Source organism: Helicoverpa zea, chromosome 17 (assembly GCF_022581195.2).
Source record: "Helicoverpa zea isolate HzStark_Cry1AcR chromosome 17, ilHelZeax1.1, whole genome shotgun sequence".
In the NCBI taxonomy this organism is placed as follows: domain Eukaryota; kingdom Metazoa; phylum Arthropoda; class Insecta; order Lepidoptera; family Noctuidae; genus Helicoverpa; species Helicoverpa zea.
This window is the reverse complement of record NC_061468.1, coordinates 10,666,460-10,689,653: the sequence shown is the minus strand read 5'-3', so window position 1 is coordinate 10,689,653 and position 23,194 is coordinate 10,666,460. Positions and strand designations below refer to the sequence as shown.

General features: G+C 37.7%; 3 protein-coding genes and 2 non-coding genes across 11 annotated transcripts in view; 3 read left to right on the top strand and 2 right to left on the bottom strand.

The window, feature by feature from the left end:
- Positions 1-44: 44 nt before the first annotated feature.
- LOC124638564 (peroxisomal leader peptide-processing protease-like) lies at positions 45-22,766 on the bottom strand. Of its 6 annotated transcripts, none has more exons than XM_047175573.1 (12): positions 22,542-22,766; positions 20,261-20,849; positions 8,277-8,630; positions 7,780-7,943; positions 4,829-4,932; positions 4,469-4,596; positions 3,657-3,826; positions 3,281-3,387; positions 2,681-2,849; positions 2,161-2,329; positions 1,553-1,698; positions 45-1,168 (listed from the first exon to the last, which is right to left on the bottom strand). In XM_047175573.1, the coding sequence occupies exons 2-12, from the start codon at positions 20,407-20,409 to the stop codon at positions 1,083-1,085; spliced, it is 1,746 nt and encodes a 581-aa protein (XP_047031529.1). In that variant the 5' UTR covers positions 20,410-20,849; positions 22,542-22,766; the 3' UTR covers positions 45-1,082. The 6 variants fall into 6 exon arrangements, with proteins under 6 accessions (XP_047031529.1, XP_047031528.1, XP_047031530.1 ...); XM_047175572.1 differs by lacking the exon at positions 22,542-22,766 and adding an exon at positions 20,927-21,433; XM_047175574.1 differs by lacking the exon at positions 20,261-20,849.
- On the top strand, positions 5,155-7,574 carry LOC124638565 (NADH dehydrogenase [ubiquinone] 1 alpha subcomplex subunit 11-like). Its single transcript, XM_047175579.1, has 5 exons — positions 5,155-5,263; positions 5,967-6,070; positions 6,422-6,531; positions 6,821-7,027; positions 7,372-7,574. Exons 1-5 carry the CDS (start codon positions 5,174-5,176, stop codon positions 7,500-7,502), a joined length of 642 nt encoding a protein of 213 aa, XP_047031535.1. The 5' UTR covers positions 5,155-5,173; the 3' UTR covers positions 7,503-7,574.
- Trnav-cac lies at positions 15,303-15,375 on the top strand. Its single transcript has one exon. It is a non-coding gene; the product is annotated as a tRNA-Val (tRNA).
- Trnay-gua lies at positions 15,563-15,652 on the bottom strand. Its single transcript is given in 2 exon segments — positions 15,563-15,598; positions 15,616-15,652. It is a non-coding gene; the product is annotated as a tRNA-Tyr (tRNA).
- The window catches only part of LOC124638566 (CHH-like protein), a 68,073-nt gene continuing 65,142 nt past the window's right edge, over positions 20,264-23,194 (top strand). For both annotated transcript variants that reach the window (XM_047175580.1, XM_047175581.1), the window contains exon 1: positions 20,264-20,396. The gene's annotated coding sequence lies outside the window, so the exon portion shown is untranslated. The remainder of the gene's footprint in view (positions 20,397-23,194) is intronic.

Below are 23,194 nucleotides of genomic sequence, written 5' to 3'. Positions count from 1 at the left end.
TTGTATCAACTGTTACTGTAACGATCACTGGTAAATGAAAAACATTTTACAAAAATAATGGTTTTTAATAACTTAAATAATCAACAGGTACCTACATAACACATTTAACACTCTTCAACTTTAACATTTAACAACAATGCATAAATAAGTATATTTCTGTAATTAACATCAATGTGTAGATAGGTACCTAAATACAAAAAACAATTATCAGTCTCGATATTTTTAGTAAAATAAAAATATTTCAAACTTGTTATTTATTCCGACCCTCCCCATATTTAGATAATGTATATACAGTATACTATACATATATAATGACCAGTTTCATCACTTCCACATAATAAGTAAGTATATTTATGTGTCAGTTAAACTTAAGGCCTCAGCTGGCCTTCAGACCTAAGCTGTATTCGCTACCGTCTGCGGCAGAGAAAACCCTGTGGGTATGCGATAATGTTACTGTTCATGTTCGGGATGCATGCCGCTGCTCCCGTGCGTTATGTACTTCTACCCACAGCGGCAGCGAATATCGCTCTGGTTTGAATAGGCCTTTAAGCATGATGATGTCCTCCTAGCCGATTATCGGCTACGGCGGCTGTTCTCATGTAAGGAGATTAGCCAACTGCGCAGGACATATTATAGTGCACAAGCATTTGCGCAGACACAGGTGCACTCCTTATTCCTTCACTCTCATAGCCCGATGGGACGGCAATCCGACACGACCGGAAAGAGATCAGGCGCAGGACCGACATTTACGTGCTCTCCGATGCACGGAAATTTGCCTTTAAGCATACAAAACTGTCAAAAATATTATTGTGCTAATAAAGTTCCTGTCTCGACATCACAACACATCATCACATATCTAGGAACTGTATGAGTTTTAATAACTTTTCCCATCATGATCATCAACTTAAATAATATTGGTCCATCCATTATTGGTATTGGGGTGTAGTGTAGGTATCCCCGCATATTTACAATCTATATATGAACACCTGAGCGTTGTGCCCTTGTATAGATTGGAATCACGCGGCCTTACAAATTATGTCACATTTTGCTCTATGTTATAAACTTATAACTTTAAAAATAAATTAAATTTTTGATCTATAAGGCATCAGCCTCCATTGTAATTGTATCGTATCCTTGTTGTTCTCTATCGACGCTAGTTTTGAATCATCTGAAAAAAATAAAAATGTACTGTAAATATTCATAGCTACCTTATACCTACATACATACCTACCGTTTACTTACTCGCAAACAATGGAAATTAATTGAATATTAATAAAGAATTTAAAATTAAAGGCTACCCTTGTAGGTACAGTCACCGGCAGTCAAATTTTACCAATCGAACAATAACCTTCCACTATTGTGATAAGGTTGAAAATCTATTGAAGTTTGATAGATTGGGGGTTTGATTTGCTGTCTGTACCTACAAAGGTCAACTGTTATGAGTAAGTAGTAAGTAGGTAAACAGTAGATAGGTAAATACTATGTTGAAGTTTGAAAAGAAGTTTTGAGATTTGTGGTCAAGGCGGTTCCAGTTGTTTCTTAATTTTATTACCTTTATCACGCATATAGTGTTCGAAGGCATCGCTGAACACTGTCACAGGTACCGCCAGGTTGACGTAGGGGAAGCTCGGGCCACCACCGCCTTCTATCGTCACGTTCATAGCTATTATGCCTATCACTTCTGCTCGATTCTTTGACCTGGAACATGACGTTAATGTTATTTTTAAGTTAGTATAGCTCCCAGTGGGGTGAAGGCCTGCTGGGGCTGCGGGATTGTTCGAAAGAGTTACCACGGCCCTGGTACATAAAGACTCAAGAAGGAACATGGTGAATTTTGTCAGTAAAATACTGACACTCCCACGTAAATAGCTAACAATTATGCAGCTGAATAGTGTTTTTGATGCTTGTTTGAATTTAAACTTAAGATCTGCAGGTCCGATTTGAAGACAAAATTGAAAGGTAGTGAAAAAGGTTAAGATACCTATGTACTAAAGGAAATAAAAGCGAGTTAAAAAAAAGAAAAATGACACACACTTATATGATTTTACGATCGTTTTTGGACACATGTATGTGTGACACCAGTCCTAAACTCAAACACCCGATAAATAGTCATTAGATCGGCTGATTTTTGCAAGTATATAATTTTATCAATAACTGTACCTGTTAATCCTAACAATAGGTCCTCCGCTGAATCCGGACTGCACACAGCAAGAAGTCTGTATCATAGAGGGCGACACTGAGTTCACGTGACCCGACGTTATAGTAGGCACCAGATTTGTGAGGTCAAACTCGTTGAAGTAAGGAAAGCCAGCTGCCAGAACTGATTCACCTGGAAATATTCATTTAAATCAGCATTTTACTGTGATGTACTGTACCAGTAAATTTTGGTAGAAGGGGAACGCTTGTAAATGGGGTGAAAAATATTGTATCTAGTAAAATGTCAATGCTGAAAGAGTGTAGCTTTCCGATGCTAGAAGTATTTCTCAAATTGGTTCAGTAGTTTCGCAGCCTTTAGGGTACAATTCACAAGTTTTCCTCTTTATTATATATATATATATATAGAAGCACCTATAGATAAGTTCAAGAAATTCTAGCAATTTCATTATATTTCATTCATTATCAACAGATAAAAAACTATATTTTTAGAGATCATTGTTGCCAAAAATATAGGTAGAATTACCTCTCTCAGCGGGCACATTGGACAGCACAGCGGGCTTCAAGTGACCGAGCCAGTCCGGGTTAGTGAACAGCAGAGCTAGATCATACGCCTTCTTGTCTGGAGTCTTGTACCGGACTATGGCAGTAGCACTCACTCCCTTGCAGTATACTGACAGCTTGTTTGATTGGTACTGGGAAAAGGCACATAAGATAAAATAAGTGAAGTTTTATATTAATGAAAATAACACTATGTACATTACATAAACTTGGAAACTACTGCACGGATTCATGCTGTTCTCAATAGATAGAATAGATAGATTACATAGATGATACTGATTTACCGTCGTGATGGCCTAGAAGGTAAAGAACCAACCTCTCAAGTATGAAATTGGGTTAGATTCAGGTACCAATGCAACTTTTCTAAGTTTGCATGTACTTACCAAGTATAACTTGGACACCAATGACTTGTGTCGGAGGGCACGTTAAACGTATAAGAAGTACAGTACTCACATAGGTGACGACATGCGAGCAGGTGACGAGGTAGCCGGCGCCGAGGTACACGCCGGCGCCCCACGAGTCCAGCGACGCTGCCGGGGGAGGCAGCACAGAGTACAGTACTCACATAGGTGACGACATGCGAGCAGGTGACGAGGTAGCCGGCGCCGAGGTACACGCCGGCGCCCCACGCCGCCCCGCACCGCACCAGCACGCAGCACGAGTCCAGCGACGCTGTAGGCAGAAACTCCTCATTATCAATGCATACCTACCCTTGAAAATGTCTGAAAAATGATATATTGAAGATTCAAGCTCATTATTTAAATCCAAAGTTAACGTGAACTTATACGCTCCGCCAGCTTACGATGCGACATAATGATCCCAGGGGCCTTAATGGTAAAACTTAAAAATCGAATGCCCACTAAAAGGTCTAATAGGCGTGTTGTTCTGTTCTCAGTTAAAGTTTTGGATAGGAGCTCAATATAGGGTTATATTAGGCATACTTAATATAGGCTGCAAAGGATGAGCCGGCTGTAAAGGTGCTTCAGGTGCTCCGACGTGCACGCGAAGCTTAGCGGCGAGCACGGCCGTCAGCGGCGCCACCAGCGTCAGCCCCACCCACTCGCCGCGGCACCACGACACGCTGCATACCACTATGCCTATCAACTGCTTACTGGGGAACCCAAGATAATCTCCATTTATTTGAAAGAAAGGAAAATTGTTTAAGGGCACTATACTAGACATAACATATACAAGGAATAAAAAGTACATAAATAACAATAGGTTGCGCCAAATAGATCCAGTTCAGCATTATGCCAGACAGCTAGTGTCTGATGCTGGTTTGAAATTGGATCTAAGAGGATTATTTAATAGTCCTCTTAGATCAAAGACACGATCAAGAGACAAAAAAGAGAATAGTACAATCAAGTAAGCACCGTTCGTTTTCTTCTCCTGCAGAATATCTCTTTCAGCAAGCCCGCTATGGGAAAATCTGAATAATATGAGTCTTCTACTACACATCACTTTCTCATTTTGTTTGTTGTCCTGTTTACGTTACGTTAGTTTGTGTAGCAAATAAATGGTTTAATAAAAAGAGATGTAGACGGACTGTGGGAAATTAAAGGTAGATAAAACCAACACATAGATATTCACTTTACCGTAGGAAACTTCGAAAAATAAAACCTTTAATAGTTAGATACAATACACGTGAGACCGAATTTCACAAAGAGTATAAAAATGTAGAATCGTATCGTACGGAAAGCAATATAAATGAACCAGACCTGCATATATTTAAAAAGTCTCCATAGGTACTTACGTAGGTCCCTCAGTGAAGACCGGTCCACCCTCAGACCCTAGCGCAGTGGCCGCGTCAGTCAACAGGAGGGAAGGCTTATTGCCTACCACACCGCAGACCGAACCTTGAGTTACTGCATTTAAGAATACCTGAAAAGACAGCACAGCTGAATTATAGGTTTCTCCCTTTTGATTTATGCAACCCAATTGTAGGATAACACTTATCCAATGAGTTAAAATAAGGTATCTAACATTATTGTCAAGACATGGATGACAGCAAGCACAGCTCAAACTTTGATTGATCATAAGTATTCACAAGCCACGGCTACGCGACCGGGATCTGAGGACACATATTATCATAACCTTTCGAAAGGACCCTTACCTCACATCCAAAAGGTGTAGAGTGGACTTCTACAGTGGATCCCCTTCCCGTAGGTGGACGCACCACGTCTAGAAGAGAAGACAGCGGCCTTAAGCTTTCTACACCTGAAATATTAATTTAACAAAGATATTTCTTGAATGCGTCGACTATTAGCAATAGAAGTCGCTGTAAAAGAACTCAGAAAATCATTTTTATTCGAAAACAAACAAAACAAGATTCTTAATGCAGTTTTAATTAGGAATATAAAAACTTTTTTTTATCAAAGTGGTCGTTTAAATTGTCAATATAAATAATGAAAACTCGAAATGTCAATTTTGTCGTTTTCGACATTCTGTCAGGCGCAAAATGGAAAAAGTTGAAGAACCGCCAAAATGTGATCCTCGCAATTATGCTAGATATTACGATACACCTGACGGCTGCAATGTCGATACGAAGGTATATACCACACTTTAGCACTTTTGTAGAACATAAATTACTGGCCAGTTTGGCCAGCTCGTTAGTGACCCTCCCAAGGTTCCCGGGGACAGTCTTGTCAGCTGTCATCGCCCCCCGCGCCCCTGTAATGACCCCAGCTGCCTACGTGCCGTTCCCGGCGTGGACTATAGGAGTGTCACTAACAAGCTGGGCAGGCTCTATTGAGAACATTCATATCATCATCAAAATAACATCATGAAGGGACAATGGGTAGATGTGTATGGATTTTGGAACAAACCTTGTAATAACATTGACATAAAATATGGTCAAATATTCTTGCTCATCTAATTAACACTTTTAAAGGAACTTAAGACACATGTAACTTTTGTCAGACACGGCCTCATGAATTATATTGACGTACACCGTTCTGTCATCTCATCATCCTCCAAGCCTTTTTCCCAATCATGTTGTGGTCGGCTTCCAGTCTAACCGGATTCAGCTGAGTACCAGTGCTTTACAAGAAGCGACTGCCTATCTGACCTCCTCAACCCAGTTACCCGAGCAACCCGATACCCCTTGGTTAGACTGGTGTCAGACTTACTGGCTTCTGACTACCCGTGCCTGACCTGACGTACACCGTTCTGTAAACCCTTTAAAAAGTAGTAGTACATAAGGGGAATTATTGCTACAGATCGCCAAACTTATATAGTTCTTATTTGCCTAGGTCATGGTCGCCAGCCGCTACGGCATCGTGGCAGGCCTCATCGCGGGCACGTACGATGTCCTCATGTACTCACATGTCGTGGGGCTGATGCCCATCCTCTCGAGGTAAGCTTTTTGTTAATGCTATATGTCGACTGACTAAAACCCCATCCTGTTTGTTTTGAAGCTCTTTGTGTTAATGTATTGCGACTTACATTTACATACTAAAGAGGTGTTTTTTTGTTTGTGGGTGGAAATAGGATGTCTGAGATTACTGCACCGATTTTAAAAAGTCTTTCACTTTTGGAAAGCTTGTCCTCGTTAGCCTGTATCAAGGCTGTATTTTATCTGGGTACGGTAACTAGTTTCCACGGGACGCGGATAAAACTGCGGGAAGTAGCTAGCAAAGATATGCAGGATGTTGAAATATAGTAATCGGGTAAAAATAGATAATGAAAAATATTATTCTCAATACAGGTATGCCCGCCACGTGGTTCCTATAGGCCTGATGGGAGCAACATTCGCTGTGGTCGCTAACGCCGTGCAGCATGCAAGAGAAGCTGACGATCCCCTGAACTATTTCCTTGGTAAGATACAATAATCAATTTAAATAAAAAAATAGAAATAAAGAGACTACCTGTCTTCTATTTAAAAAGATTTTTGACAAGACACGATTTATTTAACGAGACAAGGCTGACATATTGCAAAATACTAGTTCTTCCAAATTCAGTGTGACATACAGTTTCACAGTCCCTGGGATTCGCTGATAAATATTGCTAGTGAATCATCACCTTCATGAATGAAGAGATTATTTTTGTATGTTATACAGTAGTGTACTTCAGGAATTCATAATAATTGATATTCAATTGTTTCCAGGTGGCCTCGCTTGTGGCCCACTGGTAGCCCTGTACACTCGCTCCAAGCACGGTATTGTGGCTGGAGGCATCTTCCTAGGCATCGCCGGAGTAATCAAGAAGGAATCAGTCGACAGAGGAGTGGCAATATTCCCCGATTATCCCCGCGGCATGAACACCATCACTGGAGCCAAGAGAGACTTTTCACTCGTTCGTGATCCTCGCGATGGTGAGTATCTTTTGTTTTTTTGAATATTGTTCGGTTTAAGGGACTCTCAACGATCGATGGATGTTGTGCGTCATATGACACAGCTCATATAGTCAATAGTCCGTGACGTACTTTTGGTCTCCCATTACGGACATTTTGTATGCCACAAACTCGATCACACAAAAAGTGTAATCTGCGTCGCTCCTTATTCTTAGGTCCAAATAAGTCTTGTATCTACCGAGAGTAAACGTGATAATGTATGCCAATTCTTTTTATATCGTTTTTCACTCGGAAGATTGTTAACGTTGTTGGTGAACCAATAAATAACTAAACTTAAATAAACCTTTGTACGTCTTGTTTGGCAGATATGCGGCACACTTGCGATGATGACTTCGACGACGACGATGACGATGATTATGATGAAGAAGAAGAGGCAGCCGAGGCCCAAGGCGCGAAGAAGAAGAAAAAAAAGAAGAAGAAGAAGAAGGTCTGCTAGTTAGACTTAAGCTGCCAGCCGAGTTTGACCTGCTAGTTAGACTTAAGCCACCAGTGGCGATTGACCTGTTAGTTATTGATACTTACTATTTTAATTTTAATAAATTATATTTGGTTAACCGTAGCTTTTTATTAACCGTTTTCACTATTTACAACGAATATTCATTTCTCCGTTTTTGTCGAAAGACTCGCGATATTCTTTTTCAAGAAACTACAGAACTATCAGCTGATGCTGAAGTTTTTTCACAAGTACTAGAAATTCAATAACAAATACCAACCTCGTTTATCACTCTCCAAGTCAATGAGCACGAAGACGGAAAACAGTGCGTTGCCGAGTTTCATCTGGCTGTCGATGTCACCTTCCTTGTGGCCGATGGTCCAGCTGTAGAGGATATCGTTCGAACACCTGTCCAGTACGGGGCACTTCCAGACGTGGCATATTCTGTAGACAATGTAATGTAAAATGAGTTTTTTTTACGAGCAGATAAGACTCACTTTTGGTCTCATTATTATGAATATGCGACTGAATATACTTGTTATATATGGATCATGCTTACAAAAAGATTAAAATATTTAAACTGGGATTCTGAAGTTAAGGACCATAATCATGGAAATTCAAAATTATGACCCTTGAAGGCGCTTGGGAGAAAAAGGGTTCGTAGTGTGGTTGTCACTCAAGCACTGGACTATTTATGTATATTGTAAATACACGCCACGCAGACAAACAATAGGACAAAAAATAGTCTCTAAGTCAGTCCTTTTAAATCAAACATACCTTCCAGTTAACACCCTAATCAAGTAGCTATTATGCTCAAAATCTCCTTGACTCTTATTCCGTTCCCTGCTCAACTTCTCAACGCTCTCATAAATGTTCGGATGCTGTGATTGTCTTTTCTCACACGTGACGTACATCTCTGGTAGGTTTGCGTAGAACTCATCACTGAGGATAGGTTTTCCTTTAGCCTTTTTGACTATCTTGGCCTCTTTTAAGGGAGATAGGATGGAGCCGTGTGTCAGCACCCAGCGCTCGGAGAATCTGATGCCTGAGGCTGATACTGTGAGGATGTTCGCATATTCGCCGTTGTTTGAGTAGTTGTATGTTACCATTACGCCTTCGACTGCCATGGTTCTGAGGAAAGCAAAAATAAATAAATTGAAATGACAATTATAAGCGCCTTAAAATAAGATGAGCATGCGGGACTTAGAAATACTCAGATCAAACAAATATGTTAAAGTAACAAAGAATTAGGTAACAGAAAAAACAAAACCATAGTAGGTGTACAAAATTGGCACTAATTATATACGTATCGGTTTACCGATGGCAACCCATAGCAATTGTCATTTGTCCATTATCCATTTATTTATAAAATTTTATCTTCAATCACACCCACAAACCACAATCGCAGTTAAAGTTATCTAAAATGACGATCGTAATGCACTATAAATAGAATAATCTGGAGGAAACTGGAATGGTCGGTATGCCGGCAATGCTAGAGCCAGCCACGATAACATGCGCGTGATTCCTTTAAGGAGACATGTACATTGAACTAAGGAAGAAGTAAGTATGTGTATGTTAGCTGAAATTGTAAATACCGCTAGATTATTTTATCTTGCGAGATTGTGAACTACTTTTTGGCAGATCAAGAGGTCAATACTTCAAGAAAAAGCAGGTGACTCTATGGATGGGTCACCGGTACAACTAAGTAAAACCTCATTTGTTTTCGGAGACAATTGGAGGAAAGGAAAAAAGGCCCTAAGTTCACTCACTGGTTGCTCCCAACTACTTTGATTCCGGGTAAAGTGTCACGAGGTGGCTCATGTTCGGAATCGCCATTAAGTTCGGCACTCTCCTTGTCTCAATGTTTAGAACATTTCTGGTGCAGTTTGTTAGTGTAGGCGCTACCTTATATCACGGATTTAGTGAAGCGAGCTGATATGGATTTAACATCAATGTGTTTGACCTCTGCACTCTACGATTTTGTAGTAATCAGAGGAACACATGCGTAAATAGTAAGTATGCGTAACTTAATCATTATCATGATTCATTGTCATGATCAGGGATGATTGGCATACTTTCTCAAAATGAATATTATAACTTAGTTGCAGTGGCGGATTTAAAATCGTGTAGGAATCATTCATGGTGCTTTTTGCTAGATTTAACATAAAGAAACCGGTGTCAGATCACTGCAAACTTATAAAGCGTTAGCTTGTTTTTTAAAAACCAGTGTCAAGTGAAAAAGCCATGAGCGCAAAATGATTGAGTTTTGGAACAGTAAAGTACCAAAACGAGTTTAAAATAAACCGCCGTAAAGTGAAAAAGTCGCGAGCGTAGCGAGCACGAACTTTTGGTTTGTTCCCACTAGTTCTACTGCTTAGTTCTACCGTAGAACTAATGGGAACTTTTTTTCCCACTAGTTCTACTATTTGAGGTGTAACAAAATAGTAGAACTAGTGGGAATTATGGTTTTTATTGGTATTCCCACTAGTTCCACTGAACATTTGCAGTAGAACTAATGGGACATTTTGTTCTACTAGACAGAAGAAGTACAGTCGACGGACTGGGTGACATCTGGCCGTGTCCGTGGCCCGTGGTTATCTGTAGTTGTGATTTTTATCAGAGCTCAAAATCGATAGCAGTCAGAATAACTTAGATTTTTTTCATGAATTTCAACAAAAATTTAATGTTTTTCTTTGTAAAAGTACTAGGACAGCAGAAATGAAGAGGAGCTAGGTGGTGTTTAAAATCAGACATTGATATTCATCTACAACACTACTAATTAAAAAACATTGTTTATAATAATACACATTGAATAGGAATGTAAGTATACAATAACGCAAAAATAACTTTGAAGAGACTGGCTATTTGAACTGCAGCCCTATGATTTAGGCAAAAAAATATCAAATGAAAATAATCGTTTAAAAAAACACGCTTAAAAAATTACAAAATAATTCGGACATTTACCGTCGTACCACAAAAATAGTCTTTTAATAGTCTGTTGAACACTTGTCTGAAAATGTCAAACGACGTTGAACTAAGGTCCCTTTTGTAGCCACACTATTTTTAGACAAATGTTCAACAGATGTTTAAGTTTTAGTTCCAAACATAACACTCACATCAAACTAACAAAATCAAAATCAAAAATCATTTAATCAAACTTGGCTGCAAGACAGCACTTTTTGAACGTCAGGAATTTACAATAGACAGCCCCCAAAACGCCCACCCTTCACCACTTCCTATGTGTTTTTGCTGGAAAGAAGAAGTGGCGCAACAAACTCCCCAGCAACACATGTCTGTCTGTCTGTAGGTTAGAAGAACCTTTTAACTAAACTAACTTTAGTGTGTTTTTTTTTTAATCAATGTGTCAAGCACCATCACAATGGTGGTGTTTAAAAATCAAAAGAACAAAAAGATTAACTAGCTCCTCTTCATTTCTGCTATCCTAGTACTTTTCTAAAGAAAAATATTAGATTTTTGTTGAAAGTAATGAAAAAAATCTAAGTTATTCTGACTGCTATCGATTTTGAGCTCTAAAAAAAATCACAACTATCGGCCGTCGACTGTACTTCTTCTGTCTAGTAGAACAAAATTATGTCCCATTAGTTCTACTGCCAATGTTCAGTGGAACTAGTGGGAATACCAATAAAAACCATAATTCCCACTAGTTCTACTATTTTGTTACACCTCAAATAGTAGAACTAGTGGGAAAAAAAGTTCCCATTAGTTCTACGGTAGAACTAAGCAGTAGAACTAGTGGGAACAAACCGAACTTTTTTAGTTTTGGGACACAAAAATACCTATCCAAACAAGTGTAATAAAAAACCACTGCAGAGAGAAGAAGCCGCGAGCGTATTAAAGAAATTTTAGAAAACAGTTACTGTCAATTGAAAGGCGCCAGCGCAGCGAGCGCGAAATTTTTGAGACTTGGAACACAAAAATACTCAACCAAGTTTGAAAAAAACCCAGTGTAAAGTGAAAAAGCTGAGTGCGCAGCGAGCGCGAAATTGTTTGAGTTTTGGGACACAAAAGTCCTCCACCTCATAAACAGCTTCGAAATCGTCAGTGTAGACCGTCAGTTGTTTTTGCTACTTCGGTGCTTTAACTTTTTGTTAGATTGAGGACTCAAAGAGCGCAGAATAATCCAGAAATGATGAAAAAACCGCGAGCGGATTTTTATTTTTATTGAAACGGTATTGGAATATTTTAAAATTCATGATCACATAAGTACCTAAGTATATACAGGGTGGCCCATCCATAGGCGTCCAAAAGAAAAATTTAGAAGCTCTATGCTATGGGGTATCCGAATCACCCCCATGTATGTTCAGCGATTTTTTGTAGTTTAGGAGCTAGAATTGTTTTAATTTTTTTTCCGTTATTTTCATTTCAACACTGTTTTTTCTATTTTACCTTTTTTTCCTAACGTTTACAGATGTTTTTTTTTGTAATTAATCATCATGATAATAGCTAACACCTGAAAAAAGCAGTTTGGCTAAACATTCTAGAACTTACATAAAATTTTATCTGAAGTTCAAAATTACTGTTGGAGTTCAGTAGCCAAAAATGTTACCGGCTTACAAAAAAATAATAATGGGTTTCTAAGCAGGTTTCTAATTTTGAACTTCAGATAAAATTTTATTTAAGTTCTAGGATGTTTAGCCAAACTGCTTTTTTTCAGGTGTTAGCTACTATCATGATGATTAATTACACGAAAAAAAACATCTGTAAACGTTAGGAAATAAAGATAAAATAGTAAAAACAAAGTTGAAATGAAAATTACGGAAAAAAAATTAAAACAATTCTAGCTCCTAATCTACAATTAAATTATAAATTTAAAAAAACCCCCGACCCAAAAAAAAGCACGCAATTATTATGACAAAAGGTTAAAAACGCTAAACCCTATAAAAAGCAAAAAATAACTTTTAACACTACGTAAGTACCAACTAAAGCATGTCAGACTAAACTAAATTTTGTCGTGTCGGGGGACCGCTCTAATTTATTAGCCTAACGTTAGAAGTAATTATATACTACTACATTACATATACTTCTTATAACTTTTTAAACAATTTTGTTTAGATACGTGTTTTTTTTAATACGAATGTTGTAATTAGGTAGGTATCATTTGATTTATGTAAGTATTTTTAAAGGTAAAAAGCGGTCCCCCGACACGTCAAAATTTAGTTTAGTCTGACATGCTTTAGTTGGTACTTACGTAGTGTTAAAAGTTATTTTTTGCTTTTTATAGGGTTTAGCGTTTTTAACCTTTTGTCATAATAATTGCGTGCTTTTTTTTGGGTCGGGGGTTTTTTTAAATTTATAATTTAATTTTATTTCATGCTTTTTGAAGGAGCTCCTTAATTTTTCCTTCTTCCATTTAATTTCTTTTATTTTAAGATGGGGTCGCTATATGCGATCTCGGCCAAAAGAAGCTGTTTAACAATCCTCATGACAAACCAGCTCTGGGAGAATTGCACAGATTGAGAAACAACAAAGATTAACCTTTGGTCATTCTAGATTTTCAGCAAAAATATAAATCGGTTTATCCGTTTCATTCCGGCATTCCAGGGTTTCATCCGCCACATCCCATTTCCAGCATCAGGTTCTCGTCAATCAGAAACATGAAGAGAACTCGTCAAGACAAATTCAACGAGCCCAAACTCGATGGGTTTACTAAACGGCAGTTCAGGGTTACGTCTCCTATCTTCGTGTCCTAACAGCAGACCAGCTCAGTGGTTCCAGAAGACATTAGTATTTCAAATTTCAGATCCCACATATGCTTGCAAGTAAACTGAGCGTGTAACATTCCTATCACACCTAACAAACGAGCTGATGACCTTGAAGACCTGAACCGATTTCCACCAAACATAGCTAAGAACACTCCCGAATGACATTCCTTTCAAACAAAAAAAACCGCATTACAATCGGATCATCCGTTTGGGAGCTACGATGCCACATACACACACACACACACACACAGACACGTCAAACTTATAACACCCCGTCGTTTTTGCGTCGGGGGTTAAAAAATCGCTGAACATACATGGCACCCCCATGTATGTTCAGCGATTTTCGGATTACCCCATAGCATAGAGCTTCTAAATTTTTCTTTTGGACGCCTATGGATGGGCCACCCTGTATATTATGTACAGTGCGTTTATTAATCGTTTATATATAATTATTAAAAAAAAAAACTGTAAAAAATAGCAAAATTTGCCGCCCCTTTAAATCTGCTGCCCTAGGCACTGGCCTACTTGGCCTATTGGTAAATCCGCCACTGCTTAGTTGTATACTTACACATTATGATGACGACTAAGATGAGGGCATTATTTTATTATTGAATTGAATTTAAGTAATAATAATTCAAGTAGCACAATGAATATTGCTTATAGCTCGATCTGACTATATAGGTACATAATACGTAATTATGCATGTAGGTATGCTAGTTAAACTTAAAACAAAATGATTCCTAATCAGTTAATTTCTTACCCGATTGAGCGACACAATGAGTTGGTGATGAAACGTCGAGTTTGCAAAAAAAATGCATTCCGTGTTCTAGAATTAATTTTGTAAGGAAAAATCTATTTTCTTAACAAATTAATTTATATCGTCACTTTGTATGTACGAAGACGTTATGCTAATCTCACATGTCATTGAGCACTGATTTAATTAATCCCTACTAATATTATAAATGCGAAAGTAACTCTGTCTGTCTGTTACGCTTTCACGTCTAAACCACTGAACTGATTTTTATTAAATTTGGTACAGATATAGAGTTGACCTTGAGAAAGAACATAGGATAGCTTTTATTCCAGACTTTTGAAGAATTCTCTTGGAAACGCGATATAACCGAACTATGCGCGGGCGGAGCCGCGGGCGGAAGCTAGTAAAGCTATATAGGTACTAAAACTTTCAATTTTATTAACCCTATCACACGTCAGATTGTGAATAAAAATAGATGAAAAGTAATTTTCTTTTAGCAACGAGTATAATCATAGTGTGACGTGGGAGGTCCAGTGCAAAAATTGCGATACAAAACATGCAACCTATTTTGAATCCATGGCTTGCTCTCACAAGGGTACAATAATGACAGCCTTATCATACTACGCAATGTATGCCGTTGCAAGCAATGATATCCCAGACGGGCGACATGGGCAGAATACGTTGGTACAAGTAAAAGATGAGCTGAAGACAGGGTGCGAACACAATTACAAATTAGACATAAACACACCCATGGGATGGAAGTAATGAACCATATTCAAGCGGGTGGTCAATATAGCCATGCAATTTGCGATGGTATAAAAACGATATGCCAGCCATTTCCCACCAACTTGATTCGAAGCGTCGTCTCAGGAGACGCTTGTGACTTGTGTTCGAATTTCGAATTAAGTTTTTTTTTTTCTGTGCTACCTGTGCTTGTTACCACAAAGGTAAGTAACGTTACGATAATTTCGGTGTAACAAATTACGTCCTATAAAACGTAGAAGTGAATTCAGTTATTTTTGACTTACATAAATAAATAAGTATAAATTAGGACACACGTGTGTGACATAAGCGACATTTGGAATAAAAATATTTACAGGTAAAGGCATAGGTGTTATACGATAATGTGATAATGTTGATCCATAAGAGAAAATAGCTAAAAATATTACAAGCCTTTATTGTACTATAATTCGTAATAAAAAAAAACGTAATTATGTAAGTGATTTTGAAGATAATTAATTTCTTGCATAATGCAAATTGTGATTAAGCCAAATTGAAACAAAAATTCTGGAGATGTTACACTGTAAATTCGCTCTCCTGCTCGTCGTTTCCGTAGTGTAGCGGTTATCACGTGTGCTTCACACGCACAAGGTCCCCGGTTCGATCCCGGGCGGAAACAGTGTCTTTTTGCATGTAAAGCATATGACACGGCAAAGTTTCGCGTTCCAAATGTTTTGTAATTTTTTCCTGTGATAAGCGAATGTTATATAAGGCAAATAACCTTATTCAGACAGTGAAGCCATAGTTGAAATAATTCTCAGTCATCTGTTAAAGTCAAGTTAGTCAAAAAAAAGTGTCAAAATAATTCCTTCGAGCCGGATTTGAACCAGCGACCTATGGATATCCACAGTTTATACATCTACAGTCCACCGCTCTACCAACTGAGCTATCGAAGGTTGAATGACAGTGGCGAAATTATAGGGTACTTGCCAAAACGCCCTTGTCTACGATATTCTTTGCAAAGAGCAAAAAAAATGTTTTTTCAAATTGTGGAAGTGGGCATGTTTTTTATCGTTTGATATTATCTATTGAATTTCCATATCACCAAAACGTTATTTATGTAACTCTTACAAAAACAGTATTTTTAGCTCTCATTTATCTCTAAAAATGATAAGTAGATCTTTACTATTCCATTCAATATCGTGTAGGTTTTATCTTCGAATATAATTTCTCTGAACTTGTATTACATTAAATTAACTTCTATTTGTCAAAAAGTCCGCAATTCATACATCATCCCTCTGATTTTATCCCATTTTATTATTTGGTGGTTCTTTTTTAATATTGTAATTGAAGTGTGCATTAATCATTCATTTAATAGGTATAAACGCAGAGTCGACATTCATCCGTCTTGCGTTCCGTTACGCAGAATTTTTCTATTTAAGATTAGATAAGTACATATATCTCAATATTGAGTGACCCAAATATATTGAACTTGGTTTTATCATTATTTATGACAAAGTAAAGAGTATAGACCTATTTACGTGACACAATGACAATAAACACATGGCCACGATTGTCCTGAAATAAATAGAAATAATGTGGGGGAAATATGTAAATCCATTTTTTCCTTACTTATTTATTTATTTTCATTTATAATATTTTTTGCACAAACAGTACAATGGCGGACTTAACGCCTTAGGCGTTTTCTCCCTGTCTACCTTTGGGTGGTGGGGAAATAGCAGTGGTAGGTGCAGTATTTAATATAATTTACATGCAAAGAAAATATATAAGTATATATATAGAATATATGGACAATAATACAAAAACATAATATATATATACATAAATACATGCATATTACATTTGCCATGAAAGACAAAGAAATAAAAAGAATAGAAAACAAGCTATGGTAGCGATTCTGCCAATGTCTTGTGAATGTGGTCTTTTTAAAGGACTTACTTATTCATGTCCTAGCATTGTTTAAGATACGTGTAAAATCCAGTTATTCATGTGTGATAATAAAGAGGGATATATGCAAATAAAAATAAAGCTTATTTCAGTAAAGAAGTAAAAATACATCTGTCGATGTAAGTATATTTTTTTACAGAATAATCGATTCTTTTTTAAAAGTTTTCATTAGGATCCTAAATACATAGATGCATTGCTACATAAAGAAACTAATTTCAATAAGGTATAAGACCTATAGGACCTCAAGGTCCAAATGTCTTCCTTTATCCGCCACGCGCTAGATCAAGTTAGATATCTCAAGTTAAACTTACTAGTGACCTAATCAAAGTTGTAAACTAGTTTATAATCTAATAACAAACTGCAGTTTCCAATTTGAATTGGATATAGACACTTTGACCTCTCACAGGGCATGAACGGAACGCAATATTTGTATCTTGTCTCTGGAATTGGCTATGGGACATATGTAATAGCGCACTGGCCAGTAAGATTGTTGCCATATTTTTTCTTTAGGTTTTTGTTTTTTTTTTTGGTCAAATGTACCAGCGGCTACGCCAAACATGGCTTTAGTTTGTATTCAAAATTGGAATCTTTGCAGAAAGACTTGTGAAAATTATATAAGTCAACCATGTTACTTAACGACATTTACACCGAATAGCTTAGGGTTCCTTTAGTTTTATTAATTACCTATTAGTACATTTCTCCTGGCCGCACGTAACCAGAGTGGGGTAACTTTGCTCAGTCCTATGGCTTCCAATACCCCTTTCTATACATTTATTAATTTTCCTTCGCAAAAGGTGTTAAGGTTGCGTGATAAAATTTCTACGTTTTATACATATTAATTTGTTTGCTGGAAGCCTTTAAACGAGGTTTTACTTGTTCTAGGAATTGCACGTTGGATTTTATGTGACTAGCTTTCAGTTTTGTTGTGTAACCTAATATTATAAACAAATATGGCGCTTCTGGGACGGTATATCTCTGGAAGATTATAAACCTACATACTGATTTGCTTTGCAAAGTTGGAGAAAAAATAGAAGAGAAGCCATATTGCCATATTGCCTTGTTTATAATATGTATTTTAATTTTGTAGGACGAAGATACGATTAATTAGAAGAATATAAAAGTTACATAAAAAACACGATAACTTTATTTTAGGTGACGCACAAATATGTAAAAAAGTCTTCTATACCTATTGTAATGCACTTATCTCTCTTATGTGATTGTTATCAGGATCTATATTTAAATTATTTGCCCTTATCGAAGACTGATACTCTATATTTAGGAATTTATTCCATTTTTTTATTTTAGTCTGCCTTTTACTTTCATTTAAAAAAAATCTAGCACTACTATCACTGCACATAAATCAAAGCAGTATCAAATCATCCACCTAAAACAATAAAAATCCACTAACTCATTAGAAAGCCTAACTATATTTAGTAAAATTGTTACTAAACGAAGCGAGGTACATTCCTATCGAATACTGATTTCCGATTGGTCGTCAAGGGTGGTGTGACCGGCGCACCTCGCACGTCGATCGCGACCGTTACACGTTTACACCTGCGTGTGCGCATCCGTAATAAGAAACCTAAGCATAAATACTGATTTAATCGATACCTTTGCCAATGCTTTCGTAGCACTGAAAGCGATAATTTTATTTGACGTGGCTTTAATAAATCGTATTTCTTGTGTTTTATGTGGGCTCATGTAACAGGTACTGAAGGACGCTGGATGACGTCACGGAGTTTATTCACATAATTAATTACATCCTTGCAGACTTGTACTTGTTGACTTGTGTGTATTACGCCAAGTCTAACTGTTGGCGTACGTGCAAGATGGTGCATAGTACTTACAATTTGTTCTAGTGTGTATCTTCAGGAAGATTCTATTTACAAATTAGTGTTATATCGTGTCTACGTTAAGTTTTGGATATAGTTTTCGCAAATGGTATTGATGATGGCGGTTCGCAGCTAAATTCCGAACACAAGGCGCAATTGGCCCATTCTCCTCTCGGATACCTAAAAGTTGATTCTACGCGGCAAGTCGTGCGATGTTCGGTGACGACAAAAAGTTTGCCGAGAACTATATTCCATGTGAATTCATAGGTACCTACCTAAACCTAGTAGATACTTCGGTATAATCAAACAAAAACTAGTAGGAAAATGTCTCAAAATTCGCAATAGTTTTCAGAATAGATCTGCAGATCTACGTTAGAGAACAAGCGTCTACTTTCTACTTGCTTATCCTTGCTATGTTGGTGACAAGTTGACCACATAAGCCCATTTTGGATTCAGTTTTTTGCCCCAAATACAACCGTCGCAGGAGTCGGGCATATCTTATTGAATTTGTTTACAATAAACCACAAATAGCAGTTGAGTCGTTCGACCTTATAAACTCATTGTACACATCCTTGATCGAATTCGGTTGGAGTCTACAGACGGCCAACGACACCGATATAAAGAACATATTCTTGTTCTCATTGCCTGTTCGAACCGGAGATTTGCAGTTCCCCAGAGGTCTTGAGGAACAGGATATAGCATATAGTGTTGCAGCCATGTCCTGCTGCAATGCATAGATGATGTTGGATAAGTGGTGTGAGGTTACACACCTTTTCGTTGGCAATGCACTGCTGTTTTCAAATCCAGGCTGTTTACAGTAGTTTCATGCACCTAGTAGCTACGTTCTCATGCATACTTCTTGGACGAAACGAGTTGAATGTTCGTACACATCGGAAGGGCCGTCCAGTTGCACCATGGGCCATGTCCACACTTCCACACGCAGGTTCCTGTGTGAAATATCAACGGAAACGGCCGGCTTCAGAGCTTCGCCGGTACTTAACCGTCCAATTGAACAAACGAGCGTGATAACCCTGGATCCGGTCCCGTGACTTGATTCGTTGTGGCCTCTTAATGTACCTAAATGCAGTTATTACTGATGATGACTGATTTACGTCACGATCGTATCGTGAAAGGATGTTTTTGATGAGCTGGACCTCTGATACTAGCTGGCGCGTGCAAATAGGTCAATAAGCTTATAACTAAAATATCCGACCTGCCGATATGATTTTGATCATGATCATTCTAAGAGTCAAAAAGTTAATTAAAGTGTCTTACAACTATAAAGGCATCGCTCCCAAATTTCTGTGATCCACACACGTCCACTTGGCCCGGGTCGGCAATTTAAGGAGACACTAGCACTACGATAAGCCCACGACAATACAATAATGGACGCTCTTTTGCCTAATGGGTCGCATCCTGCACGGCCCAAGCGCAGTCCAGTCAATGCTAAGAGTTCGCTCCTCCAAGCCACATGTTCGTTTCCAGAAATTAAATTTCATTGTTCATGTCTCCCTAATCGTGTGTGTGATCACGTTTCGTGTCATTGTAGACATCCTCGTGTGGGTTTCAAGTGTCGTGGCTCTGGTGAGCCATCGCTCCGCCAATCGACGGACGTCGGCGACGGCGGACGATGTGCCACAAGCGATCTCGAAAACGATAACGAATTTTGAGAACTTTAATAAGTTTATCTATTTATCTCTATCTTTATTGTGTCATGGATGCAGTGTTGAGGATGGAAAAGTGCATTTTATGAGAGAATTTTACCTGTGCAGTGTATAGTGACGGACATGCCTGAGTTTCGACGCCTGGCAGCCAGTGTAAAAAAAAAGAAGCCACTTTCGCCGACTCAGCGGTTGAGTCATTCGAACAGTTCTATTTACTTGATGCGATAACGTTTTAGGTGAGTTTGTCATTAGTATAAAGTGGTGTAGTATCCCTTACATTAATGGCCACTTAGCTATCGTGAACAGGTGTGTGTTTAAAGGCATTATCGTTGCCCTTAAAATGTTTACTATTTTTACCATTTCTAGTTATCAGTGGTTGTTTTAAGGTGAGATTTAGTTTTTTTCCGTTCACCTAATCGACGAAAAGAAACAAATTTTGACCACCATAGGTAAGTATTTTACCAGTATTTTTATCAAGATCAATATTAGCTACAAAATCTTTAGGCTCTAGACATGATTACTTTTCTATTCTATTTTTATTTATGGCAATCCATGTCGATGCAAACGTCGACGATTCTGCCAATGACAAGTGGAAGGAGAAGCAAGTAGTGCTTGTGATTGACAAAAAGACAAAATTAAGTTGATGTTGTAGTCAAACTTGTGTAACTTATCGTGTTAGTAGGACGGCACTGAAACAAACAGAAATACATTTACATATATAAATAATAACAAAATGTTAGTAACATAAAACAAGTAACATATATACCACATTTATACAAACAGTGGTCTAAATAGATAGGCCAGAGTTTATAATTTAATATTATTACGATGGATGGACATCAATAGCGCCTGGAGCAGTTCTGGACAGGAGTAAGTTAAGAGGGAACGGAAATTAGTAGGGAGAGGAATCTTCAGTTTTTGGAGACGACCATATAAATCAAAAGATGAGTTATTGGGACAATTAAAAAATATATGGTCCAGGGAACCCTCATCCAGTCCACACTCGCAGAGAGATGAGTCCTGCACCCGAATTTTGCGCAAGAAGACCGGAGTACAACAATGTCCTAAACGTATCCTGCATAGAACCGAAATAACTTGTTTAGGGTATTTTTTAAAACGAGTAAACCACGGTTTCGATTTTACTGCCGGTTGGATAGCGTAGTACGAACTACCCTTCTTTCTGCTGGAGATATTCCACCATTCCTGCCACGAGGTCTCAAGACTCAATTTAGGTACGTTTAGTAGGTCATGCCCTTGAAGGGAGAAGTGTGCAAGGTCCACTGATTCAGATGTGCATGCATCTTTAGCCAATGCGTCGGCACATTCATTTCCCGTTATACCGCAATGACTGGGAATCCAAACTAGGTGGACAACTTTCTCTTGCCGAGTGCAAGAGAAAAGGGACTTTTTGATATCTAGGACAATAGGACAATGGAGTTTAGATCTAAAGGGATTCTGGGATAGGGCTTGGAGGCAACTAAGGGAGTCAGTAAAGATAACTCCGAAGTTGATCTCATGGGACTCTATAAAGTGACAAGCTTCCAATAATGCCACGCACTCGCCTGTAAATATAGAAGACTCCTTTGGGCATCTGAATTTCATAATAATTTTCGAGTTCTGGTAATAAACCGCGGCTCCAGTATAACCGTCATTGAATTTGGAAGCATCCGTGAAGAACCTTTGAAACCCAGACCATCGTTCACCCAAAACCGCATTAAAGGTCGAATTTGCCGATGGGGAGTTTTTAGATATGCCAATATTATAAAATATATTAGGAGTGAAGCAAAGTACATCATAGGGATAATTAAATAAAGGAAGCCTGGGATGTGATGCAATAGGAGATTCTAAATTTTGAAAAAATCGGAATGCTTTAAGGAATAAGGGGATTTCTTTATGTTCCCAATATTTTGAGCTGTGACAAAGAGTGTCAAGCTCTCTGAGTTTTGGGATGAGAGGATGGGATGATTTAGGAATAACCCTGGACAAAAAACGGGAAGCAAGGTACTGACGTCTCAGCATGATTACTTTTGCTTCTCTATCTACCTATCTAGGTTATAAAATCATCATTGACAGATGACAGATAAGAAACAAAACAAATTAAATTACGTGCATATTGATAGACAAAACTAGTTTAAAGCAATTCATTTACATTGTATTAATACATCAGATTAATGCAATTTTGTGGAAAAAATATTGTTATAAATTATTTGCTCTTAATAACTCAATACAGGCAAACAGTACATATTTTATTAAAAAATACTTAAACAAGAAAACAAAAAGTCCCAAATAACAACACAGTTACAAATTCCAACACACTGGAAGTTTACCAGCGATTAAAACGTCGTTTAAATATGGTCAAAACAAAGTAACAGAATATTTACCTTTGACCTTAGTGAGTTTGTTTACTTTTTTGAGGTTATGTTTGTAACATTGGCCACTAACTTTATTTGTTCCTTTTTCGAAGTTAACTTTTTCTTATCACATCACAGACACTCGAAACGCACTGTTTTCACTTCAATATTCTTGATTGCAATGAATGTTTTCTCTTATTATGTCCACAATAAATATACTATTACTCTACTACTTATCAGCTGATGAGCTGTTTTGTATTTAGTTTGTTGCAATTTATCTCCCCATTCTTATTGGTGGTAGCGTCACGATATCTCGCGGAGTCATTCATTACTACATTCATTCGGCATTAACGCCGCTTCGCTGTAGTTCTTTGTGATATCGCGAGATGGCGTTAATATAAAAAAATGAGACTAAAATAGTACTTTTTGAATAAACAATTTTCAATCTACCAGATACCATTTTTTAGAATACAAATTATGCAAATACGTTACTTTCATTGAAAGTATTACTGTTTTCTTTACTGACGTTTATCATTGTTAAGGGTTTAGTTTGCAAAGCTTTACCTTACATAATCTCGATGACTTATATTCACTTAGGTAGTAGAGGGATGATTCAGTTATTTTGGAACAGACAAAAAATAAACAATTATGAAGGAATTGAACTCTCGCAAACCCGTAGGTGC

Bases quoted from the DNA above. Each gene is read 5' to 3' on its own strand.
- LOC124638565 (XM_047175579.1), top strand. From the start codon at position 5,174: ATGGAAAAAGTTGAAGAACCGCCAAAATGTGATCCTCGCAATTATGCT. The intron at 6,071-6,421 runs GTAAGCTTTTTG...TTCTCAATACAG, and splicing joins CTGATGCCCATCCTCTCGAG to GTATGCCCGCCACGTGGTTC. The intron at 6,532-6,820 runs GTAAGATACAAT...AATTGTTTCCAG, and splicing joins TCCCCTGAACTATTTCCTTG to GTGGCCTCGCTTGTGGCCCA.
- LOC124638564 (XM_047175573.1), bottom strand. From the start codon at position 20,409: ATGACAAACTCACCTAAAACGTTATCGCATCAAGTAAATAGAACTGTT. The intron at 8,631-20,260 runs GTAAAATTCTCT...TGCTTTCCTCAG, and splicing joins CGTCACTATACACTGCACAG to AACCATGGCAGTCGAAGGCG. The intron at 3,388-3,656 runs GTATGCCTAATA...TTCTGCCTACAG, and splicing joins TCCTTTGCAGCCTATATTAA to CGTCGCTGGACTCGTGCTGC.